The following is a 26,879-nucleotide window of genomic DNA, read 5'->3' as shown; positions in this document are numbered from 1 at the left end:
TATTTCATTTTTACGTATCTCTGAATTTTCCAGTTTTCCTCTTAGACTACCATTGTAGCCAGAACAACCCTTGATATGATTTCAGTACTCTTAAATTTGTTAAGATTTGTTTTGTGGCCCAACATATGGTCTTTTTTTGGGGAGGGGGGCTTCTGTTTTTGGGATCATCTCCAAGAAATGGTTGACAAATCTAGTATTATGAAGCTTTTTACTTAAGTTTTTCTTTTAAGATATTTAGTTTAGCTCTTACAGTTAAGGTCTTTGATCCATTTTGAGTTAATTTTTGTATATGGTGTTTGGTGAAGGTACACTTCATTCTTTTATGTGGATATCCAGTTTTCCCATTTTTGTTGAAAAGACTGCCTCATTGTATAGTTTTGACACTCATGGAAAATCATTTTATCATACATGCAGTAATTTGTTTCTGGGCCCGCTATCCTATTCCTTTGGTTTATATGTCTGTCTTTATGCCAGTATCATGCTATTGCAATTACTACAGCTGTGTAATAAGTTCAAAATTTAAGAAGTATGAGCCCGCCATTCTCGTTCATCTTTTTTACTGTTTGGAGTCCCTTGATATTTCATGTCAATTTTAGGATAGAATTTTCTATTTCTGCCCACAAAAGTTAGAGTTTTGATAGGAGTTATATTGAATTGTAGATCACTTTGGTTTGTATTGAAATTTTAACAATATTATGTCTTCTAATACTTGAAAATAGGATGTTCTTTTATTTATGTCTTTAGTTTCTTTCAGCAATATTTTGTAATTTTAAAAAATATTTATATTTATTTATTTGGCTGCACTGGGTCTTAGTTGCAACTTGTGGGATCTAGAAATAAGGTATGGGATTTGTTTCTTCTTATGAGCATGAATTCTCTCCTGATTCAAATGAGAAGGTTATACAAGATAACCTTTAGTTCTCTTTCAGTTCTAAAGTTCTATGGTTCTAGAATGGTTTTTTAAAAAACTAATTGGAAAAGTAGTAGCAGGTGAAATGTGATCATTTTAATCAGTATCCATAAATATTTCATAAATTTATAGCTTTAAACATTGTTTCACAAATTTTTGTTACGCTAAAACACATTTATTGAGGAATAAGTATTTCTCTACACTTTCTGCATTTTAATTTTCTTTTACCTCTCATTAAATACTCACTCTCATTTTTTGATAAATAGGTTGCCTCTAAGAATCAGACTTCACTCTTGGGAGAGCCACCAAAAGAAATTCGGCTCAGTAAAAATCCATACTTGAACTTGGCAAGTGTGTTGCCCAGTGTGTGCTTATCATGTAAGTGAGAAGCTCACTATTAGTATTTTGGAGTTCTATTGAATACTTTTCATAATGAGTTTTACTTTAATTTTTAATTTAATGAAAGCAAATAATGCCTGTTGACCAGCTGAAGTATAAGTTATGACCTTAGCCCTTAAATTGAAAGAATAATTAAATTAAAGCTTTTAAAGTGCATTCTATTTTATTTAAGGAAAACATCTTTTGTAGTATTTTCTTAAGCATATGTTTATTGAATTGCTATGAATTATAATGGAATCGTGATTGAAAATAATTGGATAAAGGAATTATTTGGCAGTGCTGTAATTCTTTATAATACATATAGAATCATATTTCTAAAATATGAAGGTCAATCTTCTGTATTATCTAATATATTGGGGGTATTTGCTAAATACCCCCAATATATTAGTTACTAATAATTGGCAGAAGTGGAATTCTCATTTACATTTTTAGAGGACCTCCTCATGCCTTCAATTAGTAAATTAAAACTATTAATTCAAATATAGTTTTAAGCAAAAAGTCACAAATGTGTTGTTTTCTAGGCACTAAGATACTCACTGCGGCATTGGTTTTCAATAGTGAAAAATTGGAAAGTGCCTTAATGGTCATCAATAGGGGAATGATTAAATGGTTTGTCATAAAGTGAAATACATAGTTGAGGAAGCACTGCATATACTAATATTAAATGATCTCTAAAGCAAATTGTTAAAGACAAGAAGCAAAAGTGTTCATAGATTGATTCCATTTATGTTTGTTTAAAGCTATGTATTCTTTTATGCATGTACTTGAATGTGTAAATGCATAAAGTTAAATCTGAGAAAATACTAAGCTGTTACCTCTGGGAAAAAGAATAAAATTGAATGAAAAAAGATGAAAGATGAATTTTGTTTTTAATATGCATTCTTTGTATTTTATGAAGTATCCTCTTGAACCTAACCATTAATTTATAATTTTTTTTTGCCATCTGAACCACAAGGGAAGGCCTAATTTATAATTTTTTAAAGCTAGAAAAAATTTAATGTGCTTCTGGTATGAAAGAAAGAGTTAGTCACTCAGTCATGTCTGAGTCTTTGTGACCCCATAGACTGTAGCCCTCCAGGCTCCTCTATCCATGGGATTTCCCAGGCAAGAATACTGGAGTGAGTTGACATTCCCTTACCCAGGGAATCTTCTCAACCCAGGGATTGAACCCTGGTCTCCTGCATGACGGGCAGATTCTTTATCATCTGAGCCACCCAGGAATTAGGCTTCTGGTATGCCTACTCTATTTTTATCTGGTCTAAAATTTGATGGTTACAACTGTTGCATTAATAAGAATGGTTAATTTACATTTTGAATGCCTCGCTTTAGAGATTAGGCATATACTTTTTAAATGTTTCCATCAAGATTATTACCCATAGAGCAGGTTTCCATTTTTAGTTGTTTTAAGCAAACTAGATAATATCATATACTATATATATATTTTCTCCTAGGAATAATAAAGGGCTTCCCATGTGGCACTAGTGGTAAAGAACCTGCCTGCCAATGCAGGTTAGATGTAAGAGATGCGAGTTCGACTCTGGGTCGGGAAGATTCCTTGGAGGAGGAAACAGCAACCCACTCCAGTATTCTTGCCTGGAGAATCCTGTAGACAGAGGAGCCCGGTGGACTGCAGTCCTTAGGGTCACACAGAGTCAGACACAACTGAAGTGACTTAGCACACACACACAAGAATAATAAATGTAGATCTTTACTGGCAAACTAAAATTTGTGTTCTATTTGAGAATATGCTAAATTAATGGGTTTTGTACTCTGTAATTTATAATAAAACAAGCTAACTAAAATTTATATATCAATTTTGCCTTAAGCCCCTGCAAGTAAAACCACTGTACAGAAGACTGGAGTTGCAAGCAACATTCTGGATACAATCTCTCAGGGAAATGAATCACAACACACATTGGAGAAGTGCATTGCTTATTCTCAACCTTTTGGTGATTATGCACAGGTACATCATTCTCAGGTTTTGATGATATATAGAAAAATTGCGTCAACTATATACTGAATTCACTGTATATGAAACTGTGATTCTTATAATGTCATAAGGTGGTAAAATTGCACTGATCTATACAATATTTCTTGCCCACTGTATGCAGTTTTAGGACATGTTTAGAAGATTGCTAAGTATGATTTTGCCCTATATATTTGTTCACATTGTTTACACTAGTGGACAGCGAACTGCAGGGCAAATCCAGCCCACAATCACAACCTGTTTTTTTAAAATAAAGTTTTATTGGGATACACCCGCATCCATTTGTTTGCATGTTGTCTATGATGCTGTTGTGCTACAACCTCAGAGTTGAATAGTTACAGCAGAGACTACGTGGCCCACAAGATTAGATATTTACTATCTGGCTCTTTACAGAAAAATTCTGCTGACCTCTGGTTTACACCAGTGTAGACCTGACTAAGAAACCTAAGGAAATACCTCTGTTCTTATTCACTGCTTATGGATATGGATATATGATCATAACTAGCACTATTATGCTAACTCTTAAAACAGTCAAAAACATTAAAATATTACATTCAAAAGACACACTGTGTCATTACTTAAATATGTTCATTTTTCTTTTCGGGCTTTTCTCCTTCAGCTTATTCTTAGTGGTTTAACACTGAGAATGTATATCATGTTAGTACTATATGACCTTATGTAATCACAAGAGTCTTTAACAATTCTGATTCTTTCTTATTTCTCACAGCAGTTACCTTCTCAGCTCTTTCCTGTCTATGGGAGCAATACTTACACTTTGCTTTCTTTAGAACAACTGTGTTGGCTTTACCTGTCTCTAATAAACTTAGAAAAGAAAACCTATACAAATTCACTTAGAACAATTGATGCCTGATTATGCTTTTGTGATAGGATACTAGAAACACAGGTCAAATGAATTCTGTAGAAACAGTGAAGCTGGATATAATAAAGTCTCCTATATGCTTGTGGAAAAGATGGAGAAATATGAATTGGAAGAGGATGCAATTAGATGGCAACATACCTATATTTAAGGAACAATAATGAATTGATGCAGTCTGGAACTCATCCTCTTCTGGGTTTCATAAGGCTTCATCTTTGTTCCCTTATTTGTTAATGTTTTAAGTAATGCTTAGGTAAGGATATTAATTGTATGCTGATTATATTTACAAGTGACAAAGGCAAGAAATCATCAGAGGTGTGTAAAATCATCTGAATAATTTATAGTTTTGAAAATTAGAAATAACCTAAAATCCAAATAGTCTATAGACTGAAGAAAAAAATTGTCATATTTATATCAGGAACTATAATGCATATATTAAAAATCATGTAAAACTATATGTAAATGCATGATAAATTTTCATAATCTATTAATCTTAAAAAATTATAAAATTTAGTCCTATACAATTCTAACTTTTTGGTTTTTTTTTTATAAGGAACAAAATTTACTTTCATAAACAAGAAGCACAATAAGTTTTTTTAAATTTAGTTAAATTTGTGATTTAAGCTTTGAAAGTTATTTTTCATATTTACCTTTTCATTTATTTCAGTTTTGAAACCTGTGTTGCTTTTCTAAATAGCAGTTTTGCTTGTTAGATTATTGTGGTTTATTGTACACTTATATCCATAGAAAGACAGACCTTTCCCATTTACTCACAGAGAAATTCTGTGATAAAGATGCCTCTGTGTTCCCAGCCTTCCTCCTCCCTCTTCACTTGCTTAACCAGAGAAACTGTGGAGATGTGGATCCTGCCTGGATTCATTGTCTCCTTGGACAGTCCCTGCTGTCTCCTCATTCTTGTTCATAAAGTGAGATTTGTTCTCTCTCCTTCTGTTCTTTCATCCTTATAACCTAAACTTAATTAAATGTTACTAATTGAATAGCTAGTAAAAGATGGTCATTTTTTAAAATTTATTTTTCAATTGGAGGAAAATTGCTTTGCAATACTGTGTTGGTTTCTGCCATATAACAACACGAATTGGCCACAATTATACATATATCCCCTCCTTCTAGAGCCTCTCTTTTCTCCCCATGTCACCCCTCTAGGTCATTACAGAGCATCAGGCTGGGCTCCCTGTGTTACACGGCAGGTTCTCACCAGCCATCTGTTTTATACACATATATACACATGATAGTGTATATATGTCAATGCTACTTTCTCCATAAATCCTGCTGTCTCCTTCCACAACTGTATCCACAAGTCCATTCTTGACATCTGTGTCTCCATTCCTTCCCTGCAAGTAGATTCATCAGTACCATTTTTCTAGATTCCATATATATGCATTAGTGTATGATGTTTGTTTTTCTCTTTATGATTTCACTCTGTATAACAGGTTCTGGGTTAATCCACCTTAGTAGAACTGACTCAAATGCATTCTTTTTTATGGCTGAGTAATAGTCCATTGTGTATATGTACCACATCTTCTTTATCCATTCATCTGTCAAGGGCCATCTAGGTTGCTTCCATGTCCTGGCTGTTGTAAATAGAGCTGCACTGAACACTGGAGTACTTGTGTCTTTTAGAATTGTGGCCTTTTCAGGGTATATGCCCAGTAGTGGGATTGCTGGGTCATATGGTAGATTTATTCCTACATTTTTAAGTACTCTCCATACTGTTCTTTATAATGGTTGTATCAATTTGCATTCCTACCAACAGTGTAAGAGAATTCCCTTTTCTCCACATCCTCTCCAGCATTTATTGTTTGTAGATTTTTTGATGATGGCCATTCTGACTGGTGTGAGGTGATACCTCATTGTAGTTTTGATTTGCATTTCTTAATAATAAAAAATGGTCATGTTTTAGGAATTCCCTCTGTTTTCACTGTTTGAATAGAGGAAAAGGTCCAAGGGAAAGAAACCAAGGTTTGCTTTTAACATTTACTATATGCTTTGTAATATAAACATTTGATCTTTTTAATGACCTTGTGATTTTTAAATGACCACTTTCATAATATAAGTGGGAAAGCATAAAAGGGTAAATCATCTTTCAAGTTTATGCAGCTAGTAAAGGATTTCTCTGGTTCCAAAACCCTCATTATTTTCATTATACTATGGAAAATCTTATTCAGGCAAGGAAGTAGTGTCATATAGAAACTGTTTGATTGCTTTGTACTGGCAGCTGTGCATAAGGAGTAGGAGAGATGACTATGTCGCGATATATGTGGTAATAATAATTTTTATTTCCAATAAAGCTATCACATTTAAAAATTATAATTGGAATTCCTGTATTGGTGAAAATACTTGTATCAGATTATCCTTCTTGCAGATATTAAAATTGTATCAAATATGAAACAAAAAATTTGAAGGCTGTGAAGAATCTGCCTGCAATGCAGGAGACCTGGGTTGGATTACTGGGTTGGGAAGATCCCCTGGAGAAGGAAATGGTAACCCACTCCAGTATTCTCAGCTAGACAATACCATGGACAGAGGGGCCTGGCAGTCCGTGGGGTTGCAGGAGTCGGACACAACTTAGTGATTAAACCACCACCAGATATATGGGTAAAGAAAAAAGATTATATATTTTATCTTTATTTAAGTTAATTAAAAACAAAATTGTAACATTGCATGGTGGGGCTTATAATGTATATAGATATAAAATATTTGACAACAGTACTACAAAGGACAGTATGAGGTGAATGAAATTGTTTACAGGGTAATTATATTTTACCTGATGTAGAAAAATATTAACGCTTCAGTAGAGTGTGGTAAGTTAATGAATGTATATTGTAATCCATAGAGCAAACATTTAAAAATTCAAAAAGTATAGCTGGGGTCTCCCTACCCCTCCCGCCTCCCATGGGACACAGCAGCACTTGTGGCTGTTCTTCTTCCATCCCAAGCTCTAGGTGGGACATGAGCTGGTTCGACCTCTCTGAACTGCATGTTGGCAACATATACTAGATAAAATTCTTCAAAAATGAAAAAAAAAAAAAAAAGTATAGCTAAAACATCAACAGTTGAATTATAATGGAATTCTAAGAACATTTGATTAAGCCCAAAAAAATGTTAGGAAAGAAAAAAAAAAAACATGAATAGAAAACAAATAGCTAGGTGGTAAATCTTGAATGAATGATAATAATAGTTAAGTAAAAATTGACTACACGCTCCAATTAAAGTAAAGAGATTGTCAGAACAGGCACGACTGTATACTTTTTAATAATTTTATTTGTTTTTATTTTTGGCTGTGCTGGGTCTTCATTGCTGTGTGGTCTTTTCTCTAATTGCAGCAAGCAGGGGCTACTCTCTCTAGTTGCAGCACACAGGCTTCTCATTGAGGTGTCTTCTCTTGTTTCGGAGCACAGGAGGCTCTAGGGCACGTGGGCTTCAGTAGTTGCAGCACATGGACTTGTAGTTCTGGCTCCCTGGCTGTAGAGCACAGGCTTAATAGTTGTGGCACATGGGCTTAGTTGCACCACAGCATGTGGGACCTTCTCAGATCAGGGATTGAACCCATGTCTCCTGCATTGGCAGGCGGATTCTTTACCTTTGAGCCACCAGAGAAACCCAAGACTGTACGCTTTTACCACTTCTATTCAACATTATAAACGTGGAGGTTTTAGTCAATGAAACAATTTTAAAAATATATGAAATAGGAAAGGAAAAGTAAAAATGTCTTTCTTTGTATATGACATGACTGTTTACATGAAAAATCCATAAGAAGCTAAAAAGCAACCACTAAATATAATAAGTAAACTTTTCAAAGTCACAAGGTAAAAGGGCAGTATGCAAAAATGAACTGTATTTCTGTGTACTAGCAGCAACAATTGGAAAATAAAGATTTTAAAAATTTCCATCTATAGTAGCACCAAACATGAAATATATAATAATAAGAGAAGATTTGTAAAGTCTCTGCAATGATAACTAGAGAACAGTGCTGAGAGAAATTAAAGAAGATGCCTGTGAATGGAGTGCTATACCATGTTCATGAATTGAAAGATGTAATATTGGTATGATATCAGTTCTTCTTCCCAAACTAATCTGTTGACTCAGTATGCTGCTGCTAAGTCGCTTCAGTCGTGTCCGACTCTGTGCGACCCCATAGACAGAAGCCCACCAGGCTTCCTCATCCCTGGGATTCTCCAGGCAGGAATACTGGAGTGGGTTGCCATTTCCTTCTCCAATGCATGAAAGTGAAAAGTAAAAGTTAAGTCGCTCAGTCGTGTCCGACTCCTAGCGACCCCATGGACTGCAGCCTACCAGGCTCCTCCGTCCATGGGATTTTCCAGGCAAGAGTACTGGAGTGGGGTGCCATTGCCTTCTCCGTGATTCAGTATAATCCCAACCAATTTCCCAGCAGCCTTTTTCTAAAGTAGAAACTGAAAACTGATTTTAAAAATTTCTATCAAAATGCAAAGGAATTATTCTACTAAAAACAATCTTAAATAAAGTTCGAGGACTTCTACATGATTTCAAGATTTATTATAAAGTCATAGTAATCAAGACAGTATGGTGTTGGCATAATGATAGGGACAAATGGATCAGTAGAATAAAATAGACCCATACTTAAATGGTAAATTGATTTTGGACAAAAATTTAAAAATAATCCAATAGGTAAAAAATAGAAATATTGTTAGTACTACTGACTATCAGTATTGGAAAACATGACTCTTGACTCTTGCCTCATACCCTAAAATTAATTTGCAACATATCATAGGCCTACATGGAAAATCTAAGCCAAAGATAATATCAACCAAAGTTCCGTAATAAGAACCTCCAAACAGTGTCTTGTCCATAAAAGCATCAATGATACTGGCAGAAATAATCAGAATAAACTTTTTTAGAACTCTGGGTGTTAACTAAAGGCATGAAGCAACTGGGGGAGTATTTATTCAAGAAATATGTTTAAATATTGGCAAGAACAGTCTTACCAATATTTTTTATGGTCTCTCAGCCAATCCAATTCCTGTTTTCCTGTCTCCTTCCAACAGCCCATAATCATAATAAAAACCAGGAAGCTGGTAGCCACCAGAATGGGCATGAAAGGGTTGAAACTCCACAAAGCTTCATTTGCAGAGAACTACTGTTTGGCCCATCTGCGGGTTCCCTGGAGGGACCAACTGCACTTGCAAGGTTGTTTTCATTGTTTGACTCAAGTTTGCCCAAGTAAAAAGCTTTTCCCCAGGGGAGTTTGTTGAAAACATTCAGAGGAAATTTTTTAACTTTGTGGTTGCCTGAGGTGCTAGATAATACTTGAGGCAAGAAATAGGCTAACTAAAAAGCATTAAAAGAACAAAATTGGGGCATTAGATATCCACAGGGCCTTTGGAAAGCTCTGACATACTCCTGGAAATCTTACAAGGCCATGCACACACACAGGATTGTTCATGTACTTGGAAAGAACTCAAGAAGGCCCTAAGCTCTCAGCTGTAGAAAGTGAAGGCTAAGGCAGAGTTGTCAGCTACTTGACTGAGTGTTGAAAGCATGGCCCAGTACAAACACACAGCAGAGTCCAGGAGACTCATTGGCTGTGGGTGTTAAGTAAATCATTAGTTAGTGGAGTAGTCTTCTTTTACTACTCAACAAAGGATACACAGTTTACATAATTATTTCAGAAAAGTCAGTAAAGTAACAAAAATAACAAAATTTGAAGACAAGTATAAACTGATTTCCAGAGTTGCCACATTATATCCTTTTTCAATAGAAAAATCATGAAACAAGCTAAGGAATAAGGTGTGGCTCATCAACAGGAAAAAAAGCAACTAATGGAAACTGTCTCTAAGGAAGCCCAAAGGTTAGATTTACTAGAAAAAAGATTTAAATCACTTAATGTAAAATATGTGCAAAAAATGGAAGAAAACCATATCTAAAGAACTAAAAAGAAGTATGAGAACCGTGTCTCATCAGATAAAAAAAGATAAATATGGCAACAGAACTTATTCTAAAGGACCAACAGGAATTCTGAATTTGAAGAGTATAATAATTGAAATGAAAAATTCACTAGGGCAGAAGAGTAGATTTGAGTGGGCAGAAGAAATAACCAAGTTTGGAAGACAGGTCAATTGAGATTATCTACTTTGAAGCATGGAAAGAATAAAGAATGAAGGAAAGTGAACTATAACAAATGTTGAAGTGAAAGTCACTTAGTTGTGTCTGACTCTTTGCGACCCCATGGACTATACAGTCTATGGAATTCTCTAGGCCAGAATACTGGAGTGGTTAGCCTTTCCCTTTCCCAGAGGATCTTCCCAACCAAGGGATTGAACCCAGGTCTCATTCATTGCAGGCGGATTCTTTACCAGCTGAGCCTTAAGGGAAGCCCAAGAATACTGGAGTAGGTAGCCTATCCCTTCTCCAGCGGATCTTCCTGACCTAGGAATTAAACCAGGATCTCCTGCATTGAAGGCAGATTCTTTACCAACTGAGCTATCAGGGAAGCCCAAGTATTGAAGATGGAGAGAAATTAGTTCCCCCATACATTGCTGGGGTGATGGGACTGTAAAATAGTGCAGCTGCATTGAAAAACAGTTTGGCAGTTCCTCAAAATGTTAAACACAGAGTTACCATATGATCTAGGGTATATCTAATTGAAATCTGTGTCTATATATAAACTTGTATGTACATGAATTTTCATAACAGCATTATTTATAGTACCTAAAATGAGAAATAACCCAATGTCCATCAATTGGTGAAATGAATAAGCAAAGAGTAGTATATCTGTACAATGGAGTATTCCACTTGTACTTTGAAACTAACTGGATTATATAGCTGGTATGTCCTGACAGTGGATTATTCACCCATGAAAGGAATGGAGCACTAATCCTGTCACAACATGGATAAGCCTTGAAAGCATTATGCTACATGAAATAAGCCAGATACAGAAGGCCACATATGTTGCCATCTATACGAAATGTCCAGAAGAGGGAAATCGTTAGAGCAAATAAACAGATACTGATTATTAGGGGTCAGGAGAAGTGGAAGTTGTGGGGTGTCTTTGTAGAGTTACAAAAATACTCTGGAATTGGATTGTGGTGATGGTTGCACCAAAATCTGGTGACTGCATGAAAATCACTGCAGATGGTGACTGCAGCCATGAAATTAAAAGATGCTTGCTCCTTGGAAGAAAAGCTATGACCGACCTAGACAGCATATTAAAAAGCAGAGATATTACTTGGCCAACAAAGGTCCATCTAGTCAAAGCTATGGTTTTTCCGTAGTCATATATGGATGTGAGAGTTGGACTATAAAGAAAGCTGAGCACCAAAGAATTGATGCTTTTGAACTGTGGTGTTGGAGGAGACTTTTGAGAGTCTCTTGGACTGCAAGGAGATCCAACCAGTCAATCCTAAAGGAAATCAGTCCTGAATATTCATTGGAAAGACTGATGCTGAAACTGAAACTCCAATACTTTGGCCACTTGATGCGAAGAACCGATTCATTGGAAAAGACCCTGATGCTGGGAAAGATTGAAGACAGGAGGAGAAGGGGATGACAGAGGATGAGATGGTTGAATGGCATCACCGACTCAGTGGACATGAGTTTGAGTAAGCTCTGAGAGTTGGGATGGACAGGGAAGCCTGGCATGCTGCAGTCCATGGGGTTGCCAAGAGTTGGACACGACTGAGTGACTGAACTGATGGTGGCACAACCTTGTGACTATCAACAGATTGTTGTTGTTCAGTCACTAAGTCGTGTCCTATTCTTCGCGACCCCATAGACTGCAGCATGCCAGGCTTCCATGTCCTTCACTCTCTCCCAGAGTTTGCTCAAACTCATATCCATTGAGTCGGTAAAGCCACCCAGTCATCTCATCCTCTGTTACTCCCTTCTCCTCCTGCCTTCAGTCTTTCCCAGCATCAGGGTCTTTTCCAATCTGTTGATTCTTACATCAGGTGGCCAAAGTATTGGAGCTTCAGCTTTAGCATCGGTCCTTCCAATGAACATTCAGGGATGATTTCCTTTAGTATTGACTGGTTTGATCTCCTTGCTGTCCAAGGGACTCTCAAGAGTCCTCCAACATCACAGTTCAAAAGCTTCAATTCTTTGGTGCTCAGCCTTCTATATGGTCTAACTCTCACATCCATACATGACTACTGGAAAAACCATACCTCTGACTATGCAGACCTTTGTTGCCAAAGTGATGTCTCTGCTTTTTAATATGCTGTCTAGGTTTGTCATAGCTTTCCTTCCAAGGAGCAAGCGTCTTTTAATTTCATGGCTGCAGTCACTGTCCGCAGTGATTTTGGAGCCCAAGAATATAAAATCTGTCAGTGCTTCCACTTTTCCCCAGTCTATTTGCCATGGAAAGTGATGGAAGCAGATGTCATGATCTTAGGCTTTTGAATGTTGAGTTTTAAGCCAGCTTTTTCACTCTCCTCTTTCACCCTTATCAAGAGGCTCTTTAATTCCTCTTTGCTTTCTGCCCATTAGAGTGGTATCATCTGCATATGTGAAGTTGTTGACATTACTCCTGGCAATCTTGATTCCAGCTTGTGATTCATCCAGGCCTGTGTTTCACAAGATGTACTCCGCATAGAAGTTAAATAAGCAGGGTGACGGTATATAGCCTTGTAGTACTTCTTATTCAGTTTGGAACCAGTTCATTGTTCCATGTCCAGTTCTTACTGTTGCTTCTTGACCCACATACAGGTAAGGTGGTCTGGTATTCCCATCTCTTGAAGAATTTTCCACAGTTTTTGTGGTCCACACAGTCAAAGGCTTTAGTGTAGTCAATGAAGCAGAAGTAGATGTTTTTCTGGGATTTCCTTGCTTTTTCTATGACCCAGTTGATGTTGGCAATTTGGTCTCTGGTTCCATTGCCTTATCTAAATCCAGCTTGAACATCTGGTAGTTCTTGGTTCACATACTGCTGCAGCCTAGCTTGAAGGATTTGGAGCATTACTTTGCTAACATGTTCAATGAGCACAATTGTACCATGGTTTGAACATTTTTTGACATTACCTTTCTTTGGGACTGGAATGAAAACTGACCTTTTCCAGTCCCATGGCCACTGTAGTTTTCTATATTTACTAGCATATTGAATGCAGCACTTTAACAACATCATCTTTTAGGATTTGAAATAGCTCAGCTGGAATTCCATCACCTCCTCTAACTTTGTTTGTAACAATGCTTCCTAAGGTCCTCTTAACTTCACTGTCCAGGTTGTCTGCCTCTAGGTGAGTGACCATACCATCATGGTTATCTGGGTTATTTACGACCTTTTTTGCATAGCTCTTATGTGTATTCTGGCCACTTTTTCTTAATATCTTCTGCTTCTGTTAGGTCCTTACCATTTCTGTCTTTTATCTTGCCTATCCTTGCATGAAATGTTCCATTGATATCTCCAGTTTTCTTGAAGAGATCTCTAGTCTTTCCCATTCTGTTGTTTTCCTCTATTTCTTTGCATTGTTCACTTAAGACTTTCTTATCTCTCCTTGCTATTTTCTGGAATTCTGCATTCAGTTGAGTATATCTTTCCCTTTCTCCCTTGCCTTTTGCTTTACTTCTTTTCTCAGCTATTTCGAATGCCTCCTCAGACAACCATTTTGCCTTCTTGCATTTCTTTTTCTTTGGGATGGTTTTGGTCACCACCTCTTTTACAGTGTCACAAACCTCTGTCCATAGTTCTTCAGTCACTCTGTCTACCAGATCTAATCTCTTGAATCAACAAATATTGGACCCTAATTTTGAAACTCAAGCATTAACTGTACTAAATAGAGGAAAGAATTTCCATTTATTATTTTAGAGATCTTAAAATTTCTGATGATAAATGAATTAAATCAATTATTCCAGATCTAGTTAATTAGAAACCAGTTTAAAATGGGCCACCCCTCCCACTTCTGTAGTTGATCATAGTAATTAATGAGAATTACCACTGAGCTGCAGTTATCCATTTTCTCAACAATTACATTTCTTAACTGTATGAATTGTTGTTGAGAAAATCAGAAATAGATGTAGTTTAAAAATTTGTTTTGCACACTCTCACAGTGATAATAGCATTATAGTCAGCTATATATTCCTGTTAGTTTGAAAGTACCAGTGGAGTTTGGAAAGTCAGGTACTGAGGTGGAGATAAATAGATACATCTGTGTCAGACAGTTGAGAGGAGCCACTGTAAAGGAGAAGCCTTGAGCTAATTTATTAAATATTTTTTAAACACCTAAATCTAATATCTAATTATAATCTGTAAAAAATAAGACATTCTTATTAGTAATATAAGTAACATCTCAAGCAGCGTTTGTTTGACATAGCCATTAGTTCTAATAACATAAAAAATAACAACTATTTCATGTCTTTCTAAGTTGTGGTTTTGGGTTCTCATTTGACACTTGCCATGCTGGTGTGCCCTGCCTTAGGATGGCATCATTTACTTGCATGTTGTACTCTCCTGTTGCCCTTGGTTACAGGGATCTTTCCTGCCAGGAATCTGACCACCTGCCTGTTGTAGGGAATCCACTACAGAATGTATGATGAGATGGTGTGATGAGGGAAGAGGAAACAAAAACAAAAAAAGGAGCAAAAACGCCTGGCAATGTTTTGTCCTTTCATGTAGAGCCTAAGGCTGCCCCCTCATGGGCAGATAATGCAGAGACTTGACAAAACATGTTTTGTGCAATGGGATAGGTCAGAATTGTGTGACAAACACTAACAATATGAAGTATTTTTAAAAACCTCAACCTACTTTAAACAGAAATTACTGAACCACAGATTATATTAGCCCTAGATAGTAACTTGGAAAGTACATTAAAAAATGATTTTTGCTAAAAACTAGAATTAAGCAAAGCAAGTTGTTGAAATGTAAAGTTACTATCATCACTCTAAAATCTTTTTTTATAAAACAAACTAATCTTTTAAGTGTTTGAAAAAGTCAACAAGAGTATACAGTATGAATAAATCTAAAGAGAGGTTTGAATTGCTATTCTATATGTTAGTCTAACTTTTCAAAGGATTTTAATGTCTTTTGATTTTTAAAAAATGCTTTTTAAATATACTTATATCTAAAATATATAACTTGTACAATTTGATATACTGAAACTGATTAGGTGATGATCAAATTTTGCTTCATTAAATGTAGGTGAATTTAATTCAGACGACCATTATATCTACTACTGTGGGCAAGAATCCCTTAGAAGAAATGGAGAAGTCCTCACAGTCAATAAGAGTCTGAAATGCAGTACTTGGGTGCAATCTCAAAAACGACAGAATGATCTCTGTTTGTTTCCAAGGCAAACCATTCAGTATCTTAGTAATCCAAGTCTATGCCCCAGCCACTAATGGCGAAGAAACTGAAGTTGAACGGTTCTATGAAGACCTACAAGACCTTCTAGAACTAACACCAAAAAAGATATCCTTTCATCATAGGGGACTGTAATGTAAAAGTAGTATATCAAGAGATACCTGGAGTAACAGGCATGTTTGGCCTTGGAGTACAAAATGAAGCAGGGCAAGAGCTAACGAGTTTTGCCAAGAGAACGCACTGGTCATAGCAAACACTCTCTTCCAACAGCACAAGAGATGACTCTACGCATGGACATTACCAGATGGTCAATACCGAAATCAGACTGATTATATTCTTTGCAGTCAAAGATGGAGAAGCTCTATACAGTCAGCAAAAACAAGACCAGGAGCTGACTGTGGCTCAGATCATGAACTCCTTAATGCAACTTAAATTGAAGAAAGGGAAAACCACTAGCCCATTCAGATATGACCTGAATCAAATCCCTTATGAATGTAAAGTGAAAATGACAAATAGATTGAAGAGATTAGAGCTGGTAGATAGATTGCCTGAAGAACTATGGATGGAAGTTGAAACATTGTACAGGAGGAAGTGCTCAAAACCATCCCCAAGAAGAAGAAATGCAAAAAGTCAAAATGGTTGCCTGAGGAGGCCTTACAAATAGCTGGGAAAAGAAGAGAAGCAGATAGCAAAGGTGAAAAGGAAAGGTACATCCATCTGAATGCAGAGTTCCAAAGAATAGCAGACAGAGATAAGAAAGCCTTCCTAAGTGATCAATGCAAAGAATTAGAGAAAAACAATAGAATGGGAAAGACTAGAGATCTCTTCAAGGAAATTAGAGATACCAAGGGAACATTTCATGCAAAGACGGACACAGTCAAGGACACAAATGGTATGGAATTAACAGAAGCAGAAGATATTCAGAAGTTGTAGCAAGAATACACAGAAGAAATATACAAAAAAGATCTTAATGACCTAGATAACCATGATGATGTGATCACTCACCTAGAGCCAGACATCCTGGAGTGCGAAGTCAAGTGGGCCTTAGAAAGTATCACTATGAACAAAGCTAGTGGAGGAGACGGAATTCCAGTTGAACTATTTCAAATCCTAAAAGATGATGCTATTAAAGTACTGCACTCAATATGTCAGCAAATCTGGAAAACTTAGCAGTGGCCACAGGACTAGAAAAGGTCAGTTTTCATTCCAGTCCCAAAGAAAGGCAATGCCAAAAAATGCTCAAACTACTGCACAATTGCACTCATCTCACACACTAGCAAAGTAATGCTTAAAATTCTCCAAGTGCGGCTTCAACAGTATGTGAAATGTGAGCTTCCAGATATTCAAGCTGGATTTAGAAAAGGCAGAGGAACCAGAGATCAAATTGCCAACATCTGTTGGATCATCCAAAAAGCAAGCGAATTCCAGAAAAACATCTACTTCTGCTTCATTGACTACGCTAAAGCCTTTGACTGTGTGGTTCACAACAAACTTGTGGAAAATTTTAAGAGTATGGAATACCAGACCACCTTACCTGTCTCATGAGAAACCTGTATGCAGGTCAAGAAGCAACAGTTAGAAGTGGACATGGATCAAGGACTGGTTCTAAATTGGGAAAGGAGTATGACAAGGCTGTATATCGTCACCCTGCTTATTTAATTTATATGCAGAGTACATCATGTGAAATGCTGGGGTGGATGAAGCACAAGTTGGGATCAAGATGTCAGGGAGAAATATTAATAACTTCAGATACACAGATGATACCACCCTTATGGCAGAAAGCAAAGAGGAACTTATGAGTCTCCTGATGAAAGTGAAAGAGGAGAGTGAAAAAGTTGGCTTAAAACTCAAAAAACTAAGATCATGGCATCCGGTCCCATCACTTCATGGCAAATAGATGGGGAAATAGTGACAGACTTTATTTTCTCAGGCTCCAAAATCACTGCAGATGGTGACCGCACCCATGAAATTAAAAGATGCTTGCTCCTTGGAAGAAAAGCTATGACCACCCTAGACAGCATATTAAAAAACAGAGAAGTTTACCATACTGACAGAGGTCTGTGCAGTCAAAGCTATGGTTTTTCCAGTAGTTTAGTCATGTATGGATCTGAGAGTTGGACCAGAAAGAAAGCTGAGTACTGAAGCATTGATACTTTTGAACTGTGGTGTTGGAGAAGACTTGAGAGTCTCTTGGACAGCAAGGAGATCAAACCAGACAATACTAAAGGAACTCAGTCCTGAATATTCTTTGGAAAGACTGAAGCTGGAGCTGAAGCTCCAATACTTTGACCACCTCATGAGAAGAACTGACTTACTGGAAAAGACCCTGATGCTGGGAAAGATTGAAGGCAAGAGGAGTAGGGGACGACAGGATGAGATGGTTGGATGGCTTCACCTATTCAATGGACATGAGTTTGAGCAGGCTCCCGAAGTTGATGATGGACAGGGAAGCTGGCAAGCTCCTGTCCATGGGTTCACAAAGAGTAGGACACGACTGAGCAACTGAACTGAAATGTAGTACAGTACCTTTTTTGCTGTGTGTGGGCTTCTCGCTGTGGAGCATGGGCTTTAGGCAGATGGGATTCAGTAGTTGCAACTCCCTGGCTGTAGAGCACAGGCTCTGGTGTGGTGCATGGGCTTAGTTGCTCTGCAGCATATGGAATCTTCCTGGACCAAGGATTGAACCTGTGTCTCCTGCATGGGCAGGTGGGTTCTCCACCACTGAGCCACCAGGCAAGCCCTGGAGGATCAGTCTTTACATTCACAGTTAAGACTTAACATTACTCATAAAGAAAGGCAAGTAGCAAAAGTAACATGAAAAGGCAAAAAGTAACATGAAAACTGAACACATCTGCATATATATACAAGAAAGAAACATTTTATTGTTACTCTTGAGAGTCCCTTGGACAGCAAGGAGATCAAACCAGTCAATCCTAAAGGAAACCTGAATATTCATTGGAAGGACTGATGCTGAAGCTCCAATACTTTGGCTACCTCATGCGAAGAGCCAACTCATTGGAAAAGACTCTGATGCTGGGAAAGATTGGAGGAGGAGGAGAAGGGGACAACAGAGGATGAGCTGGTTGGATAGCATCACCGAGTCAATGGACATGAGTTTGAACAAGCTCCAGAAGTTGATGATGGAGAGGGATGCCTGGCATCCATGAGGTCACAAAGAGTCAGACACGACTGAGTGAGTCAACAACAACAGTGTCACAGAATAAAGCATGTTGGTTTTAAAACATTTTATAAGAACTAGGAAAAGAATTACATTGTTTAAATAAAACTTTAGAAGTGAACTACATTAAATGCAGAGAAGATAATCAAATAAATTCTTATTTCTTTAGTTATGAAGTCTAAAAGCTTGACTGGAAACTATAAGAAGGGGTATTATGGGTTTGACTCAGACCTTAGGTGAACTAGTGTAATTGGTCATTTCAGATTTTCCATCCCATCTAATACCATTCAAGAGTCAAGACCTAGAAAAGATAAAGTGGGGTAAAGGAGAAGGTGACACTGAGGAGTCCTATATAGAGGCAGAATTTTCTGAAAACCAGTTTGATTTTTGTATTTAGGAAATTATGTGCTAAATAGTTACATTTATTTAAGGAGAGTGTTAATGTAAAGAAGTATCTTTAATTCGGACTGTAGTAGATGAGCCTAATCAAAATCACACTCAGCATTAACTTATCCCAAAGGAATTTCCCTGAGGAATATTCAAGATTCCAGTTTCTCAAATTCTTTTGAGTACTTTTAAAATAAGCCTTTAGTTCAGTGATTGAAATGAGCTTAAAAATTGAGCTTACTATACATGGTAAGTATCAATCTTTGGCTGTCACATGGAAATAAAACAAGTTAGTCTATATTTACGTGAAGATAAAAATATTTACTTTAATAAGAGGAAGAAAATGAGATTTCTTTTTTAATCCAAAAATAATAACTGCATAGTTACAGAATGGGTTTTATAGTAAATGCGTGCAAACTTTGGATTTTTAAAAATAAGGCAGATTAGAATAATGGTGAGAATAGTAAAGTGAGAAAAATTGAGTTGAATTCATAGCCCTAATATTGCATAGTATGAGTAGTGAGAATTGTCACACAGTTATGTTCAACTTTTGGTGACCCCGTGGACTCTTCTGTCCATGAAATTCTCCAGGCAAGGATACTGGAGTGAGTAGCAGTTCCCTTCTCCATGGGATCTTCCTGACCCAGTGATCGAACCTGGGTCTCCTGCCTTGCAGGCAAATTCTTTACCATCTGAGGCACTTGGGAAGTCTTGTGATTTTAGTCAAGTCACATAAGTTTTCTGAGCTTTTGTTTTTTCACCTCTTCAATGGAGATGATAATTTCTTCCTTGTTTACTGCACAGGCCAGTGATACAGTATAGAACTTCATCAAATTACATGCTGTCAATTCATACCTTTCCAAATGTACTGTGGTTTGGCTGGTTTGTTGATCTGATTTCTGCCTGAATACTAGACATGCAGAACTCGAGTTATAGAGCTTCTCTCAGTGTCTTTCTTTATTCTCTTCAAAGCATAAATGCCTGTTGAAATTGTTTTCTTCAGATTTTCAAAGTATGCCACTTTGTTCTTTCTCATCTGTAAATTCCTTTGTAAATGCTAAGCAAAAATTTGAATCACATGATCTGTGTTTGCCCACGTGCATATATCTAAAAGCATGGACAAGTTCAGTGGCCTCCCGGAGAGACCTTCTAATACCTCTCTCCTTCATTGCCACATTTTTTTTTTGTTTTATGAAGCTGCTTACTAACCTACAAATTCTAAGATCAAACATGTCATTCTGTATTTGTAATTAATCAGGTATTAGCCTAGTGTTTCAGCCTGTCCATGACTGAGGCCAGCTTGCCTTTCCAACCTCATTTGCCGCTGCTCTCTTCCATGGACCAGCCGCTGGTGTCCTGTCACTGGTGTGTGAATTTGTGCCATCTGGTTTGTCAGGTATTTCCTTTCTCCTAAAGTGGCCATCCTGTGTCTCTTCCTCATATCTGACCTCACCTCCAAATCTCAACTCAGATGCTGTCTTATCCTGAATCAACAACAACAAAAATCTTAACTATCATCATTTCCTATTTAATCGGTTCTTACATTAGAAGATATCTTTGATAGAGTGTATTGAAGGATTATCTTTCTTCCCTTATCATATGGGCTACCATAACATTCATTTTCATTTGCTTTTCTTACCTATAGTTTCCCATATTTCCTGGTGAAGGTTTTTGCTGAACTCACGCATCCTAGGAGGTTCTTTCTGTGAATGATATAGCACGATTAGGCAATCCTTTGAATGAAAGTATCTAATAAATTTCCTAACTGGTTTTTGACAATGAAGATGGTATAGAAAGAGAGGAACACTCAGGTTGCTTTATACTGTTATGCTTTATACTCAGACATGACACATGGATTACTACAATGCAGGAAGAATCAGGGAAGGGAACTGAGAGTGTGAGATTTCCAGACCTCAGAACGAGGTATCTGTTTCTCTCCCTCTTATCTTTGAAAAATGAGTTAGTTGACTTATACAACAGATAGCTTTTCAAAATTAAACTAGATGGACTGATCATTTATTAGAGGAAGAAGACTAATGAGAAAAAAAGAGTTCATTATACTGAAGCTAAGGGTGTGACACCACTCTTATGGCAGAAAGTGAAGAAGAACTAAAAAGCCTCTTGATGAAAGTGAAAGAGGAGAGTGAAAAAGTTGGCTTAAAGCTCAACATTCAGAAAACTAAGATCATGGCATCTGGTCCCATCACTTAATGGGAAATGGATGGGGAAACAGTGGAAACAGTGTCAGACTTTATTTTTGGGGGCTCCAAAATCACTGCAGATGGTGATTGCAGCCTTGAAATTAAAAGACGCTGACTCCTTGGAAGGAAAGTTATGACCAACCTAGACAGCATATTAAAAAGCAGAGACATTACTTTGCCGACAAAGGTCCATCTAGTCAAGGCTGTGGTTTTTCCAGTAGTCATGTATGGATGTGAAAGTTAGACTGTGAAGAAAGCTGAGCACCGAAGAATTGATGCTTTTGAAGTGTGGTGTTGGAGAAGACTCTAGAGTCCCTTTGACTGCAAGGAGATCCAACCAGTCCATCCTAAAGGAGATCAGTCCTGGGTGTTCATTGGAAGGACTGATGTTGAAGCTGAAACTCCAATACTTTGGCCATTTGATGGGAAGAGTTGACTCATTGGAAAAGACCCTGATGCTGGGAAGGATTGGGGGCAGGAGGAGAAGGGGACGACAGAGGATGAGATGGCTGGATGGCATCACCAAGTCCATGGACATGCGTTTGGGTAAACTCCAGGAGTTGGTGATGGACAGGGAGGCCTGGCGTGCTGCGATTCATGGGGTTGCAAAGAGTCGGACATGACTGAGCGACTGAACTGAAGGGTGTGACAATGTTAGTGGCTATGGTCCAAAACGCAGTAAGATCACTAGACCACGAAAGGGATGAAAATAGAGAAGACAGCTGAAGAGAATGATGAAGAGGCATGATAGTGGAAAGAGAGGACTTGGAGGGAGGGACTCCAGCTAAGTAGGTAAGCATGCAGTTTTGTTGCTGCCAGCCCTTATTGAGGTGGAATAGCTTTTTTTTTGTTGAGGTGCAGTTGATGTATAACAGTAGTTTCATGTGACGACATATTGATTTGACTTGTGTATATTTTGTGACACAATTACCACAGTAAATCTAGTTAACATCCATCACTGCACAGTTAGTTTTTTTCTCTTGTGATGAGGATTTTTAAGAGTAATTAACTCTTAGCAACTTTCAAATATACAATAAAGTATTATTAATTATAGTCACCTTGCTGTACATTATATTCCCAGGTCTTGTTTATTTTGTAACTGGAAGTTTGTATCTTTTGACCACTCTGCCCCATTTTATCAGTCCTTTAATCCCCACCTCTGGCAATGACCAATCTGTCCTCTGTATCCATAAGTTAGGGTCAGTCTCTTTTGTTGTTTGTTGTTTGTTTTTTAGATCTCACATATAAGTGGGGGCATACAATATTTGTCTTTCTCTGACTTATTTCACTTAACATAATGCCCGTGAGGCCCACACATTGTCATGAATGGCAGGATTTTCTTTTCTATGACTGAATAATATTCCTGTGTGTGTGTATCCCACATTTTCCTTACCATTCATCCATCAGTGAACATTTAGGTTACTTCTGTGTCTTCGTTATTGTAAATGATGCTTCAGTGAACACAAACTTTTCAAGTCAGGTTCCCACCACCACCACTACCTTTGGATGAATACCCAGAAGTGGTATCTCTGGATCAAAGGGCAGTTCTATTTTTTAATTTTTTTTGAGGAATCTTCATAGTGTTATCCATAGTCACCTGTTGTTGTTTAGTTGCTAAGTCATGTCCAACTCTTTTGTGACCCCATAGACCCTGCTAGGTTCCTCTGTCTATGGAATTTCCCAGACAAGAATACTGGAATGGGTTGCCATTTCCTTCTCCAGGGGATCTTCCCAACATAGGGATCGAACTTGAGTATCCAGCATTGGCAGGTGGATGGATTCTTTACCACTGAGCCACCAGGGAAGTCCTCATAGTGTCTACACCAATTTGTATTCCCACCAACAGTGTATGTTGTTGTTGTTCAGTCAGTAAGTCATGACTGACTCTTTGTGACCCCATGGACTCAGACACGCCAGGCTTCCCTGCCCGTTATCATTTCTCAGAGTTTGCTCAAACTCATGTCCATTGAGTCAGTGATGCCATCCAACAGTCGCCTCCTCTGTTACCCACTTCTCCTGTCCTCAATCTTTCCCAGCATCAGGTCTTTTCCAACAGTGTATGAGGGTTCCATTTTATCCACATCCTTGCCATCACTTGTTATTTCTTGCCTTTTTTATAATAACCATTCTAACAAGAATAAGGTGATCTTTCATGGTGGTTTTGATGAGAACCACCCTAGTAATTAGTGATGTTGGCTATGTTTTAATGTGTCTGATGGCCATTTGTATGTCTTCTTTGGACAGTGTCTATTTGGCTCCTCCGCCCGTTTTTTAATCTGGTTTGTTTTTTAATATTGAGTTGTATGAGTTCTTATATATTTTGGATAGTAACCTCTTGTCAGATATATCATTTGCAAGTATCTTCTCTTCTCCCATTCAGTAGGCTGTTTTTTCATTTTGTTAATGGTTTCCATTGCTGAACAGAGATTTTTAGTCTGATTTAGCCCCATTTATTTATTTTGGCTTTTATTTCCCTTTCCTGAAGAGACACATCCAGAAAGATATTGCTAAGAGCGTAGTAATATGTCAAAGAAAATACTACCTATGTTTCCTTCTAGGAGTTTTATGGTGTCAGGTCTTACATTCAAGTCTTTAATCTGAGTTGATTTTTGTGTATGGTGTGAGCTAGAAGCCTAGTTTCATTTTTGTTTGCATGTGGCTGTCGTTTTCTAACCATTTATTGAAGAGACTCTCTTTTCCTCGTTGTATATTCTTTTTCCTTTGTTATAAATTAATTGTCCATATTTGTGTAGGTTTATTTCTGTGGTTTCTATTCTGTTGTGTTGATCTATGTATTTTTTTTTAATTACTATAGCTTTGTAATGCAGTTTGAAATGAGGGTGTTTGATACCTCCTGCTTTGTTCTTATTTCTCAGGATTGCTTTGGCTGTACAGAATCTTCTTTGGTTCTATGTAAATTTTTAGAATTTTTTCTTCTATTTCTCTGAAAAGTATCCTTGGAATTCTGATAGATATTGCATTGAATCTGTAGATTGCTTCAGATGGACATTTTAACATTAACTCTTCCAATCCATGAGCATGGAATATCTTTCCATTTTTTGTGTCTTCTTCAGTTTCAACAACATCTTATAGTTTTCACTGTAGAGATCTTTCACCTCAGTTGTATTTCATTCATTTTGTTGTGATTATAAATGAGATTGTTTCTTTAATTTTCCTTTCTGTGAGCTCATTGTTAGCGTATAGAAGCACAGCAGATTTTTGAATGTTGACTTTGTACTCTGCAACTTTACTGTATTCATTTATTATTTCTAATAGTTTTTTGTGTGCATGTGGTCTTTCAGGTTTTCTACATATAAAATCATATCATCTGCAGATAATTTTTTTGCATTTTTACTTTTTTCTTTCTGATTTGGATACCTTTATTTTTCCTTGCCTAAATGCTTTGGCTAGGTGTTCCAATAGTATTTTGAAATAAAAGTGGTTAGGGTGGCCATACTTGTCTTGTTCCTGAGGAATAGATTAGCTATATTTTTTTCATATATGGCCAGTATTATTCTGAGGTATGTTATTTCTGTACACATTTTGTTGAGATTTTTTTTATCATAAATAGGTGTTAAATCTTGTCAGATGCTTTTTCTCACCTATTGAGATGATTTTTGAATTTATGTTCTTGGCAGATAACGGCCTTTAATTTTCTTTCTTTGTGTTGTTGTCTGGTGTTGATAACAGGGTAATAACCTTGTAAAATAACTTAGGAAGCACTTCCTCTTCAGTGTTTTGGAAGAATTGGAAAAGGACGGGTATTAAATCTTCCTTGCATGTTTGGCAGAATATATCCTGGACTGTTTTTTTCTCGGGCTTGTCTGGTGGCTCAGACAGTAAAGAGTCTGCCTGCAGTGCAGGAGGCCTGGGTTCGATCCCTGGGCTGGGAAGACCCCCTGAGAAGGGCATGGCACCCACTCCAGGGCCCTGGCCTGGAGAATCCCGTGGACAGAGGAGCCTGGCCGGCTGCAGTCCAGGGGCTGCAAAGAGTGGCACGTGACCGAGCGACTGACAGACACACACGCTTCTGAGTACTGTTTCAATCTCTTTACTCATGGTTAGTCTAGAGTCAGCATATAGTTGAGTCTTGTTTTTTAATCCATCTAGCCACTCTGATTGATGAATTCATTTATATTTAGGTTGATTAGTGATAAATGAGTACTTAGTATTGCTTTTTAAAAAATTATGTGTGTGTGTGTGTGTATTCTTTTTCCTTGTGTTTCTGTCCACTATTTTGGCTTAGCGGTTTTCTATGTTTTTCTTTCATATTTTGTTGTGTTGCTTGTCTCTGCTCTAGATTTGTTTTGTGGTTACTGCAATTCTTGTATAAATCGTCTCATAGGAAAAACAGTCTGATTTTCTGCTGATAGCATCTTATCTTCGCTTGCCATCCTTGTTTGCTTCCCCTTTTATGTTTTTGTTGTCTGAAATTATCCCTCTTTATGTTTTGAGTTTAACAGATTGAAGTGGTTATTTTTTACTGCTTTCCCCCTTTAACCTTTCGGAGAAGACAATGGCAGCCCACTCCAGTACTCTTGCCTGGAAAATCCCATGGACGGAGGAGCCTGGTAGGCTGCAGTCCATGGGGTCGCTCAGAGTCGGACATGACTGAGCGACTTCACTTTCACTTTTCACTTTCATGCATTGGAGAAGGAAATGGCAACTCACTCCAGTATTCTTGCCTGGAGAATCCCAGGGACGGGGGAGCCTGGTGGGCTGCTGTCTGTGGGATTGCACAAAGTCAGACACGACTGAAGCAACTTAGCAGCCCTTTAACCTTTATGCTATAATAAAATATTTAAAAACTTATTCTGATATAGAGTGGCAATTTTCTGATACTGTTTATCACCTTACTCAAGGTTTTATGTACCTTTGCCTTTTTTTTCTGGTGGAAGAGTTCCTTTCAACACTTCTTAAAGGCAGGTCCATTGTTGATGAATTCCCTCAGCTTTTGTGTGTCTGGGAAAGCCTTTCCTTCTCCTTCATATCCGAATGATAACTTTGCTGGATAGAGTATTCTCAGCTGACAATTTTTCTTTCAGTATTTGGAGAATGTCCACTCTTCTCCTGGCCTCTAGAGTTTCTGCCAGGAAATCTACTGATAGTCTAATGGGGGTACCTTTGTGGGTTACCATCCTTGTTTCCCTGGCTGCCTTTAAAATTATTTGTCATTGACTTTTGACAGTTTTAAGATAATGTGTCTTAGGGAAAGTCTTTTTTGCATTGAGGTAATTAGATGTTCTCTTAGCTACATGGATTTGTATATCCAGTTCCTTCTCCAGGTTTGGGAAGTTCTCAGCTATTATTTCTTTAATCTCTCTGCTGCCTTTTCCTTCTCTCCCAGGATACCCATTATCCTAATGTGACCTTTCCTGAAAGAGCTGGGTAGTTCTCATAGATTTCCCCAGTTTTCTCTAGATCTTAATTCTCTCCTTTCTTCTATCTGTATCGTTTTTAGATTTCTATCTTCAAGCTTGCTGATTCTCTCTTCCATAAAGTCTGCTCTATTTCCAGTGCTTTCCAAATTCCATTTCTCATCTCATTTATTGAATCCTTTAGCTCCTGAATTTGTTTGGTTCTTTTGTAGAGTATCAATCTATTTAGTAAAATATTCCTTCTCTTTATTAATTTTATTCCTGAGATCACT

At 37.4% G+C, this 26,879-nt stretch overlaps 1 protein-coding gene across 16 annotated transcripts in view; it reads left to right on the top strand.

The window, feature by feature from the left end:
• Positions 1-26,879, top strand: part of RAVER2 (ribonucleoprotein, PTB binding 2) — a 169,460-nt gene that overhangs the window by 119,671 nt on the left and 22,910 nt on the right. For all 16 annotated transcript variants that reach the window (XM_081486561.1, XM_081486557.1, XM_081486556.1 and 13 more), the window contains 2 exons: positions 1,177-1,288; positions 3,136-3,272. In XM_081486561.1, the coding sequence (XP_081342687.1) occupies positions 1,177-1,288; positions 3,136-3,272 (249 nt within the window). The remainder of the gene's footprint in view (positions 1-1,176; positions 1,289-3,135; positions 3,273-26,879) is intronic.

The sequence above is a fragment of the Giraffa tippelskirchi genome, chromosome 5 (genome assembly GCF_054371585.1).
Source record: "Giraffa tippelskirchi isolate mGirTip1 chromosome 5, T2T-mGirTip1v1.2.pri, whole genome shotgun sequence".
Lineage (NCBI taxonomy): Eukaryota > Metazoa > Chordata > Mammalia > Artiodactyla > Giraffidae > Giraffa > Giraffa tippelskirchi.
This window is presented reverse-complemented; position numbering and strand designations above follow the sequence as displayed.